The following is an 11257-nucleotide window of genomic DNA, read 5'->3' as shown; positions in this document are numbered from 1 at the left end:
TTACACAACTTCGCAATTTTAAGAAGTCCTAGCTTGGGCGGTATAACCCTCTTGGCGCGCACTTGGACGCGTGTCGTTCAACGGGCACATCCCTTGGATCACAAGCACACTGCTAGCTAGTGCCTATGTATAGCCTGTTACAGTCGCCTTGCACTTTGAACTTTTGAAGCAAAAAGCGGGAATCTAGCATGCGTCTCCTCCGATCCTCAAGGAAGCGTAACTCGTTCTTCTAGATTCCGCCGATCAATGCACATTTACAGATTGGGCGGATTCTCGTACTTTTTTTTTAGTTACGTCTAGTTAATTTAATTTGATTACGTACAGGCAACGCTCAGCAGTCTGTACATATAACGAGAGAGGCCACAAAGAAACAGAGAGGGTAGCTACTAGCTAGCTACTAGGAGAGAAGAAGTGGAGCACGACGTAGCTAGCATGGCGGACGGCGCCGCCCAGGTGATCTCAACCTCCTTGCTACTCGCCGTCCTAGTGGTGACGAGCTGGTGTCTAGCCGCTGCAAGCACACCGGAGGCGGGCGGCGCGAACGACGACGACAGCGGGATGCTCGCGACGAGCCGGTTCTTCCTCGCCACGGCGGCGGCTACGAGGGAGATAGGCCAGCAGCGCGCGTGCCGCCCGGGGCACCCGGGGGCGTGCTCCGCCGCTGCTGGCGGTGCGGCAGGGGAGGAGCACCGCTTCAAGTGCTGCGGGGGCGCGTGCACCGACGTGCTCGCCAGCGCGGGCAACTGCGGCGCGTGCGGGAGGCGGTGCCCGTTCGGCCGGCTGTGCTGCGGCGGGCGGTGCGCCGCGGTGGCGTACGACGCGGCGAACTGCGGCGCGTGCGGCCGGGCCTGCGCCGCCGGGACGCCGTGCACCTACGGCATGTGCGGCTACGCTGCCTAGCGGCGCGCGTGCCCAGATCTTGTTGGCCGTGCATGCATAATCACACACATCTCGTGTGCCAAGGAACAGAGTGCACGCACGTACACACGCCGCTAGTTGCATTATTTTGCAGACGACTAGGTGAAGTGATTCAAGAATTCATATATGCTTTATTTATTTCTCTTCCTTTTTTCGCGGTGAACTGTAAATTACTAAATTGGTATTGTTGATGGCATCTTTGTTGTCGTCCATGTATAATCATTTTTACCTGTTACATATTTTTTTTGTACGGCGTCCTACTTGAGCTCGATGATGACCTTGTTTTTTTTTTGTTGAAAGTCTGGAACGAAAAGTCTATTTGGTTTGAGTTTTCTTTTTGTGTGTGTGTGTGGGGGGGGGGGGGGGGTAGAGAATCGTGATGGTTTCTTCATATTTTCCTCATTATCGCAACTAGTGAAATGAAGTGCTTTTTTAAGAAGACTGGAGAACAAGGAAGTCCCCCTCTCGTCCTGCGTAAAGCTTCACCACTGTTTACATTGACTCTTAATGAAGTGTTCATATTGGGCTAACTGAAATTCGCTCATTAAAAAGATAAGTAGGTACCGATATCGTACTCGAGTATTTCTTTCATTTTAGGTTTAGAAGGAGCACTCAAATTTCACTCTTTCAGACAAACTTTGGATCTGTTCTCTGAGTGGCTTGGTCTTCCATGGCACAACATCCATAACTTCGCAGATCAAATTGAGAAGTTAGATCGAGGTGAGATTCATTGGATCTTAACAGACTAATAAAATAAAGATAATATTTGAGTATCTTATAGCAACCGAATGCTTAATTTTGTTATACGGACACTTTTTTTATTACTTATTAGTTCTGCTCGTATATTTGTTGCCATTGGCTAATTTGTATGGGATGGCTAATTTGTATATGAGATACAAAATGACATAATGTCATAATGATGAGGGGATGAAAATGAAGATCTAGCTAGCAAGTGTTAGCCAAGATAAAAATTTACAAATATATACATGCAAATAGGAACTTTCGTAAAAGCTCTTCTAAATATGGAAGCGAAAAACACACCCTAATTGTATGCACGATAGATCGAGATATAAATATGATGAGAGCCTATACCCTGTTTCTTCTCTTTTCTTGTTGATAGATCATCACGGAGACTACAATGTTACATCGTGGAAATAGACATACCAGCTGTGCGAGCCTTCCCCAAAGCCTCCCCCCAAACAATTAGTAACCATGAATGAAGAAGAGAAAGAAGAAAAGAAGGAGGAAGAAGAAAAAAAAGAGAGAAGGGAGGAAGAAGAAAGGGAAAATGAGCCTCTCTCCCTATATTCACATCTTAGATCCGCCACTGCCAACTTTGCCTTGACACAATGCATGCCAACTTTGGTTTACTTTATTGTTCATTCCAATTGGATTTTATGGACTTAAATATTTGCAAGATTTCAGCCCATTTAGTAATTAATAACGAATGACGTACATGACTGAAACGAACCGGATTCCCAAATCGAGAAATTCGACTCCCTGTATCATTGTGATAGTTTCTGAATCAAGAGCTATCACATACAGAACTTATTCCAATCATAATATCATAGTTATGCTTCGCATAAGGTCAAACACGGATTTAATTATTATATAAATCCATAAAATTTGTAGTACGGAATTCATTACAAGCCTCTCGGCTAGACCGAACAAGCAGAAAACGGAAAGCGGTAGCTAGACCTCTAGCCGTTCTTCATCTTCTGGAACCTCCTCCACAGGCAACTCGAGCATAGCACGGGCTTGAGTCGTACCAACCATCATCGTTGGGATCGAACTCCAGATCAGATCCTGCATCATACCAGGCTATCCTCAAGGTATGGGATATGTTCACGTCACTATCTGAATACAAGCTTTAAAGTGAACTATACTAAAGGTATAACAAAGTTCAAGGGATTAAACTGGGGTTTCCTATGCATGCGCAACATCATATATAAGTATATAACTTCTTTCAAGTTTGACTCGGGCCCTTCTAGCATTCCGGACTCCCGGTCCAACACACACCTTCCAAAATCACTAAGTCGATATGAGGACTCCCTCTCCTCGCATCTCAACTGCCCCAGGTAGGGAGTCATCTCTAGAGGGAGGTAGAAATTATGAGTATCACTAACTAATAAGAGCAACAGAAGAGTAGGGTTGTCCATAACCGAGGACGCGGCTATACGTATAGTTTTCACCCTGCAGGGGTTGTACACCTGGACTCACTCGAATCGACGCCAGCCGAGGATCAGCCGACTGAGCGACAAAATACCGGTCTACTGAAATAGGACTAGGAGTCACGGCACCATCCGGCTTTCCCGGGTCTTGGGTGCATCCTCCCGCAAGAGGTCGCCCGAGACTGTGAAACCTCCCTTGTGTCTCGGGGAGCGTGAGGTCAGCACCTCCTTCCCCTGCACCGATACTCGATCCTCCTACTAGCTTGGTACCGCACTTGCTAGCCCCAGATCGGACCCACCCTCATAATGGGTAAGTGGTGTGCATGCTTAACATAGTCCCACTAATCATAGTTACTCTCACCCAGTCCTCAGTTGCCGAAGCGGGTATCTTTATCATATGCGTCTCCACCGCAATGGTCCGCAACTGCACCCATTACGAGTGCCCCCAACACCTCAACCAAGTATCCAACAAGTTGTACCCACCACAGGTACTCCATAGGGTGTGCCAAGATACACACCCCAAGCTCTCGATCCACGATCGAGTTAAGTTCGCCCGCTCCCGGCTAAAAAGCCCTATTCACCAACTCTTGGAATGTGTATCTCCACTCACGCCAAGACTATCCATTCATTTCCACACATACACATGCAACGCATAGCAAGGCATTTCATATAATATTTGAGCGTAATAGGATTGCAAGGAGTACAGGTAAATAAATAAGCTATGCTGGCTCATCTCTTAGTAATACATCATGTAGCGGTAGCACATCTAGCAAGAAATGCCTAATAGGTAATCAGATCATAGATGGCCGTGAACCTAGCGATTCTTCGAAGTCCTCCTGCGCTTCTGGGTGGTCCTGGTTGTCGATTAGCTCCTCGTAGCTGGGTCCTATTCGTAAATACAATAAGAGCAAGGACCAAAATGTAAAAGTGCACAAAAGATGTCAAGACCCAAATCACCACGAAACCTTCTAACAGGTAGTTCGTGATTTTAGAAGAATTATGGAACTGGTTTCATAATTTTCGAAGGTTCAGTTGATTTATTATGAATTTTCTAAGAAAAAATATATTTCTAAAATTAATAAAAAGAATTTTGGAAAAGGAAATCACACAGCAGAGACATGTGACAGCACCAGAGCGTGCCACCTGGCATACAATGTCAGCATGACATCAGCATGATGCCACCGGGGGTCAGTAACCGCTGACGTCAGCAGTGGACCCTGCTGACGTCAGCATTGACCGGTCAACGGTCAACGAGATCAAGATGTCAAAGGACCCACGGGTCAGCCTCACCTCGAGGCTGACAGGTGGGGTCCACAGGTCAGGCTGGGAAAAAGAAAAAAGGGTAAAGGGGGCTCGGCTTTGTTTTTGGGCTGAAAGTGATGGGCCGGCTTGATTTGGCCCATCAACTCGGCTTGGCTCACAGGCCGGCTCAGTTACGACTGGCGGGCCGGCTTGGGGTGCAGCAGGCTGGCTTGGGCTTCGAATTCGTCGTGGCAGACGCGTCTTCGGGCCTGATCGCACCGTGGGCTGTGTTGGGCTGGGCGACCTCCCCTCCTCCTCCCCTTCCTGCTGACTGGGCAGTCCCACATGTCGGTCTCAGCAGGATCCGATGCAGTAGTGCCTGGATCTGGTGCGGCAGGCAGGGGTGCATGTGCACATATGTGGGTGCCGTGGGTGTGTGCGCACAGATGCACGCGAGGCGCTCGGCGATATGCCGTAGAGGCACCCGCGTGCGCCAGGCTGCGACGTCGCGGCGGCGTGCGCGGTCACCATGGCCGCAGCGCGACGGCGGCGGCGGTGGAGGCGTGGCAAAGGTGGAGTGGCTGGTAGCAAGGCTAGGCACGGGTCATGTTGGGTTTGTGCGTGTGTGTGGGCGCGCGGTGTCATGGACTCCTAGGGTCGCGGCTCGTCGCAGGCAAGGCAGCATGCGGCGGTCTCGAGGCCAAGGCCCGGGCTTGGTTGATGGCTCGGGTGTGCACACACGCGTGTGAGTCCTGGCATCCCAGGACCATGGCGTGGCCGTGACGTGCGCGGGGTACTGGCATCCGGGCTTGCGGCACGACGCAGCAGCGGAGCGGCGATGCTCACCGGTCGAGGCTCGAGGAGACGGTGCTCGGGGCGGCAGAGAGGCAATGCCGTGGTGAGGCAGAGCAGAGCCGGGCAGCGTGGGGTCGTCGATGTAGTCGATCGGGGCGCCAGCTCGGTGAAGACGCTCCAGCGGCGATGGCGTCCTTCTCCCCGTGCCCTCCTTCTCCTTCCTTCTCTTCCCTCTTGGTTTTGGTGGCGGTGGAAAAGGAAAACACCGAGGCAGCTAGGGTTCTTGGCGGCGGTCTTGGGGGGTTCTTAAGGGGGCTGCTCTAGGGTTTGCGGTGCAAGCCCGGACGTCGAGGGCGGTGATGGGACGGCTGCGGCGCGGGGACTCGTGGCGCCATCGCACGGCGTGGCGCGGTTAGGGTTTTGCGGTGCGGGTTCGGTGGCCGACACGGGAGGCGCGGCGGTTTCGCTCCCATGTCACGGAGTGGGAACAGGCGAGGCGCGGGGTGACGCAAGCGAGGGGGCGCGGTAGTGACGCAGGCGAAAGGCAGCGCGGCGGTTTTGCCGCTGTGTCGCGAGGCGGAGCTGGAGCGTCGCGGGGGAGCGGCTGGAGGTGGAAGGGAAAGCTGACAAGCGGGCCCCGCTTGTCAGCTGCCCGGGTGGAAGGTGAAGGGACGCGGTGGAGGCGGCTGGCGGGCTGGGCCGGAGTGGCCGTGGGCCGTGCCCGCGTGGGCTGTGCTTCGCGGGGAAGAAGGAGAAAGGATGCTGGGCTGGGCTGTGCTCGTGTGGGCCGGCTTTGGGCTGTTGGCCCATTCAAATTCAAATTCCACTCAATTGAATCAAACAAATTGGAAGCAATTCAGGTAAGATCTAATCAACAATTTCAAACAAGGTAGATTGCAATTAAATCCAAATGACTTCAAATTATTTCCCACTAACATTTTAATGGTCCTTAATTAAAACTGTTGAGTTGAATTAATAAGATTTCGAGATAGAGAGGACCCATGCTTATATTTGGAACTAGCTAAAGCACATTCACGAATTTTTTTTGAAAATTTAAAATTTTGCACAATTATAACATTCCGGAAAACCCGGGATGTTACAATGACAGTATTTGAGTTTTGACTGCATATATACAAAGTTATTATCGTTTGGTCAGCAGAGCCGTGAAAGTAGGTGAACAGAAGGTGTGCATGCAATTAAAATCGGTCCAAATATCACTGGAAACTTCGTTTAAATTCAAGGAATACTAGTTCATGACAATCACGTGGTCAACTTATTCCGGTCTGGAATTGGACCTAACTACCTTTTAATGCGTTTGCATGCAGGTTCCAATCAATTACTGTAGTGTGGTTTTACACACACCTGTATCCACTGTGATGTGGCAACGAAAACAAGCTCGTAATTACAAATCACAGGAAACATATAAGTATCTGCCTGCAATAATATTCAGCAAGACGAATCGTGCTATATTTTCCATTGTTAATTGAACCCACGACTTATATATGTATAAATATATATGATCAGACCACAATCTCATTATACACAAATAAGTAGTTAAAGAGAGCTGTGATACTTTTGGGCGATTTTCACTGCCTCATGTTACACACGTTCTCAGCGTGATCTATATGTTGATGAACCAGTAATTATTTTTTTACCTCGTCAAAGTCAAGGATCAAAAGGCCTTGTTTGCAGTATTAATTATTTTATCTGCTAGCACTGCACCCAAGCAGCAGAGAGCAGGTTGATAGATGCGTAGCCCCAAGGCATCGCGCGTTGACTGGCAGTTAGACAACACGCGCTGTCACTCAAGCTTCTTCCCAGCTTTGCATGCGCCATTCACACAAAGTTTACTTGAACTGCCCTAATTAGTTGATAGTTTGCCAAGCGTTCATGAACCCAGATTAATAAATGAAGTTATTTGTCTTGTTTCTTCTTGTAGACGTACGTGCTCATGCATCTCCACGCAGTGCTGCCTTCAATCGTTGCACCACCCTCTCAATGCCCCCCTCCGCGACCTGCAAGACCAATCATATAATGGGGCAAATTATAAGATCAAATCGAAAAAAACTCACTCGATATACAGATTTCAAAATCGAACAAAGAAACAAAACACGCCCGAATTTTTGAAAGTTAGAATTTTAGAATGCAAATGTTCAAGGACGTTTCAAATTTTGATCGCTGCTGAGTCATTAGTCTAATAACTGCGTAGATATTGACGAGCGAGGACTGACCAGCGTGTGGATGGTGTAGATGGCCCTAGCGCCGACAACAGAGAAGTGCGCGTTCTGCACCTCGCCGCCGGCCTCCTCGACGGCGCGCACCGCGCGGTGGAACGACGCCCCGTCGCTCGGCGGGGCGCCGGTCACGAGGATGGCGTGCAGGCCGGACCCCAGGTGCTGCACCTCCACCTCCGCCGCCGCCCCAGCGGACGAGGAGCCCTGGGACGACGACGCCGCCCGCGCCGCCGTCAGCTCCCGCTTCCTCTCCTTGAGCCTCTCCACCCTCTCCGTCGTCTGCCTGATGTACGCCGCCGCCTCCTCCAGCCTGTCCGGCCGGGTCATCGCCGGCGGCCCGCACTGCACCGCCTGATGACACAAATAAATATATATGTATTGTATATATATAAATGGTACGTAAAGATGCATGGATGATATGCGATATGATGATGAATGAGCACGAACTGGGGGTGCAGACGACGGCGAGCTGCCGGCGCGGACGAGCTGGTCGAGGCGTGAGTAGAGGGCGTTCATCTGATTCCGGCGGTTGCGCTCCACCGTCTTCCGGTCAGGCCTGCCTCCACCGGCGGCGGGGCCACCAAAATGAGGAGGAGGAGGAGGAGGCGGCGGCGGCATGTCCATGGCCGGCGGCGGCTAACGGCGATCGGTCAGCGTGCCGCCTGTTGGATGCGAGACTCGTCTCTGGCGAGGTGGGCGATCTTGTTTGTTGTGTTCCTCGTGCGCGCTCTGGCTATATATATGGCTCGCTAGCGGGTCGGGTTTTCTTACTGTTGCAGTGGTAGACCAGCTGCGGTGGTCAATTCTGTTCCACGAGAACTTAGCACTGTTTCTTGCCTTTTATAATGCACCTAATAAGCACTTAACATTGATCGTCCTTTCATTTTTGCATTGTTTATTTTTTATTTATCAGGATCTCTGAGATGAAGAGTAACCTTTGAAGTTTGAACTTGAAGGGGACTAGCTTGAACGATTCAGAAGTAATTTTCCTATGAAATGTCCGAGCATTGAGTATGAACGGCGGCATTAGCACGCCCTTTGGTCTTTGGTACGCCTGATTGGTGCCTACGCACTTCATATATATACTCAAAGTAATAAATAAATATGTGGACATACGCACAATAATATACTGATAGTGAGAGTAACTATAAACGAGTGTAGATTTTCTACAAAATGTTTGAGGAATGAATATGAACGGCGTTATTGGTCTTTGGTAGGCATTATCATGCCGACGTACTTCATATATTCCACTCGTGATGTTTTTTTCCCTTCAAAACACAGATCCACGACAAATATAATATTAGCACCTAATTAAGACATCAAGATATATATGCAGTTTCCTCGTAGTTTCGTTTAGTGGATGATTCGTATAGCTGATTATGCTTTTAAATCCATTCAACTATTTTTTAGCTAAAACGAATCAGCAAATACATTTATTTTCTTGAAAAAAATAGCCAACAAAATTGATGACACCAAGTGAAACGGCTGTTCCAAAAAGGATCTAGTAGATTCCCTCTATACATCCTTAAGGCTAGATATTTTAGAAACAAAAAGTCTTTGAAAGTATATTTTGCCTCCTAATTTCCTTCACAATATCTTGTCATTTACTACAAATCAACATCATGTTAAAATCAATTAGAAGATGGTATGAATACATTGATACAACTTTAGCTGTATAGCTATTGGTCAAAAAAAAAAGTTTGACTTGCATAATTTTCTAGTATACATGCATGGATTTAGTCTAATAGATGCAAGGTGATAGATTTGGATGACCAAACACCTCAAATCAAGATCAAGAGGCAACGAAATTAGCAGATCAAGAGTAGACCCAGGATATCAGAGAATTTGAAGTCTGGAAAAAAGAAAGCTTGAATTGGATAAGTCCTTGTCGAAATGCACTTGCGGGTATTCCGATGTGCACCAGGCACTTCATCAAAGCACTGTTTAGGGCAAGAAGTACCTGTGACTTGTGAGTTTTACTAAACCGGGGTAGGTTCGTTGATGTGCAAAGAGCTCACCGGTCATTTTTAGGAGGGTTGAAAAACGCATCGAGTCTCCCACTGCACCCACACACAATGATGGACACACAATCTTCGAGACAGTGAGAGTAGAAGTAACAACATATGCATACAACACCAGCTGGCGTGCAGTGAGAAATTAAAATTATTCAAGCTCTCAAGTCATCATTACTCATGAAGCTGGGAACAAAAAAAGAGAAACGAAGGCTGCAGATAGGCCGCACCTATGTAGCAGATCGATCAAGATGGACGATGAGCTCGATCGATCGCACGGACGACCGCTAACCTGGTGGGGTCCAGATACATGTCATGTCATGTCATGTCATGATAATCGAAACCGAATCTCTTGACGGACCTCGCTTTACTGGGGAGACGACGACCACGACCACGATCCGAGCCCTTTTACCAAGCGCACACGGAGAGGGACATTTCCCGCCTCTCGATCACGATCGGACGGCCAGGGATACGCGGTCACCGCTGTGGCGCTGTGTGGTCGGCACGGCATCCGATCGTGCGGCTGGCTCGGCCACACCGGGAGGAACCCTTCGCCTCGTGTGCTTGAGATCCACGTCTTGCTAGAAATGTCAACGGACGATGATGTGGGATTCTTGTTCTCGAGGTGATGTCAGACCGTGACGTACCCAGCCTATGTTAGTTCCACGTAACGAAGGCCGCTTTGTATCTGTGGGCTGGCACGATAATAACGCCTGATGAGCAAAGCTTTTCCTTTTTATCTGCCGTTTGACCAACCATGTTGTGTGTATGAACTCCTGTAGACTGCCTCTCGTACGCTTTTTCTTCCTTTGGCTCAGCGAACTCTTGTAACCTCTCGTATTCTCCCTCTTTCACAAATTGGATCTATAAGCCATGCCATACCCTTGAATAGTGAGCTCTACAGCAACCGGGTGCTGCTTGCTGCCTCCTCTGTTCCCCCCTCCTGGTTCAGCATCCCTTTAAAGCAAAGGTTTCTATATATGTACACCGGCAATGTTTCGATGTTTGGCCTTGAAGTTCATGTCTCCTGCGGCAAGAGCATAGTATCTTCAGCAGATTAAGACTATCTCCAGCAGATTAGCCATCCCTCCCTTTTTTAAACTTTTAGTAATTTGAGGTGCTCCAGCAGATTACCAATTCCATCGTCAATACCAAACTATTTTATTTAATTTACTGTAGTTTCTTAATAATATTATTTTTACCAATTTCGTGCGGTTGCATATTTGTTTTCGTTGACCGGAAACGCTTAGATGACATTGTAAATCCGTTCGCCCTACCATCATCCATCGATCGGCCACCCGCTATGACCCCTCGGTGGGGAAGGTACATATGGAATCTGGTACTGGCCAGAACATCTTGGAACCAAATTTCACCTGGAACGAACCTCTACGCTTGTCGCGATGCTGACTCGTGGTCTTCGGAGACTTGCAACGCACACAGCCACACAGCCACTATATAATAATTTAATCGATCCACTTGTAGTGCGCAACACATCAGTTTGCAATATTATTCTTCTCTTCCCCTTCGACGGAAGGCATTGCTTCGATTGCGCGTACGCCGGCCCGGCCGGAGATTATGGAGCTCAAACGTCTCATGCATCCACACGACTACACGAGGCCCTCAGTAAAATAATAATAATAATAATAATAATAATAATAATAATAATAATAATAATAAAATAATAATAATAATAATAATAATAATAATAATAATAATAATAATAATAATAATAATAATAATAATAATAATAATAATAATAATAATAGCTTGCTCTTGCATCTCTCATATCTGGAGCAGGTAGTGCTCTTGTTTCCTTTTGGCCATGCTCCGTAGTCTGTACTCAGCAGCAGGCACTAGTTAGTAGTAGTAAACAACAGTAGCAAGT

The 11257-nt window shown here is 48.2% G+C and overlaps 2 protein-coding genes across 3 annotated transcripts; one reads left to right on the top strand and one right to left on the bottom strand.

Annotated features, from left to right (window-relative positions):
* The first annotated feature begins 432 nt into the window (after nt 1-432).
* Nucleotides 433-900, top strand: LOC112895315 (stigma-specific STIG1-like protein 1). Its single transcript, XM_025963265.1, has one exon. It carries the CDS (start codon nt 433-435, stop codon nt 898-900), a length of 468 nt encoding a protein of 155 aa, XP_025819050.1.
* A 6163-nt stretch (nt 901-7063) lies between these two features.
* LOC112875122 (transcription factor bHLH162-like) lies at nt 7064-8028 on the bottom strand. Of its 2 annotated transcripts, none has more exons than XM_025942507.1 (3): nt 7808-8028; nt 7358-7711; nt 7064-7141 (listed from the first exon to the last, which is right to left on the bottom strand). In XM_025942507.1, the coding sequence occupies exons 1-3, from the start codon at nt 7982-7984 to the stop codon at nt 7076-7078; spliced, it is 597 nt and encodes a 198-aa protein (XP_025798292.1). In that variant the 5' UTR covers nt 7985-8028; the 3' UTR covers nt 7064-7075. The 2 variants fall into 2 exon arrangements, with proteins under 2 accessions (XP_025798292.1, XP_025799289.1); XM_025943504.1 differs by having other exon boundaries at nt 7358-7702.
* Between the last annotated feature and the right edge of the window lie 3229 nt (nt 8029-11257).

The sequence above is a fragment of the Panicum hallii genome, chromosome 1, assembly GCF_002211085.1.
Source record: "Panicum hallii strain FIL2 chromosome 1, PHallii_v3.1, whole genome shotgun sequence".
Lineage (NCBI taxonomy): Eukaryota > Viridiplantae > Streptophyta > Magnoliopsida > Poales > Poaceae > Panicum > Panicum hallii.
The sequence above is the reverse complement of the archived record's forward strand: the minus strand, read 5'-3'. Positions and strand labels throughout refer to the sequence as shown.

Bases quoted from the DNA above. Each gene is read 5' to 3' on its own strand.
- LOC112895315 (XM_025963265.1), top strand. From the start codon at position 433: ATGGCGGACGGCGCCGCCCAGGTGATCTCAACCTCCTTGCTACTCGCC.
- LOC112875122 (XM_025942507.1), bottom strand. From the start codon at position 7,984: ATGGACATGCCGCCGCCGCCTCCTCCTCCTCCTCCTCATTTTGGTGGC. The intron at 7,712-7,807 runs GTTCGTGCTCAT...TTGTGTCATCAG, and splicing joins CGCCGTCGTCTGCACCCCCA to GCGGTGCAGTGCGGGCCGCC. The intron at 7,142-7,357 runs GTCAGTCCTCGC...TTGGTCTTGCAG, and splicing joins TCTACACCATCCACACGCTG to GTCGCGGAGGGGGGCATTGA.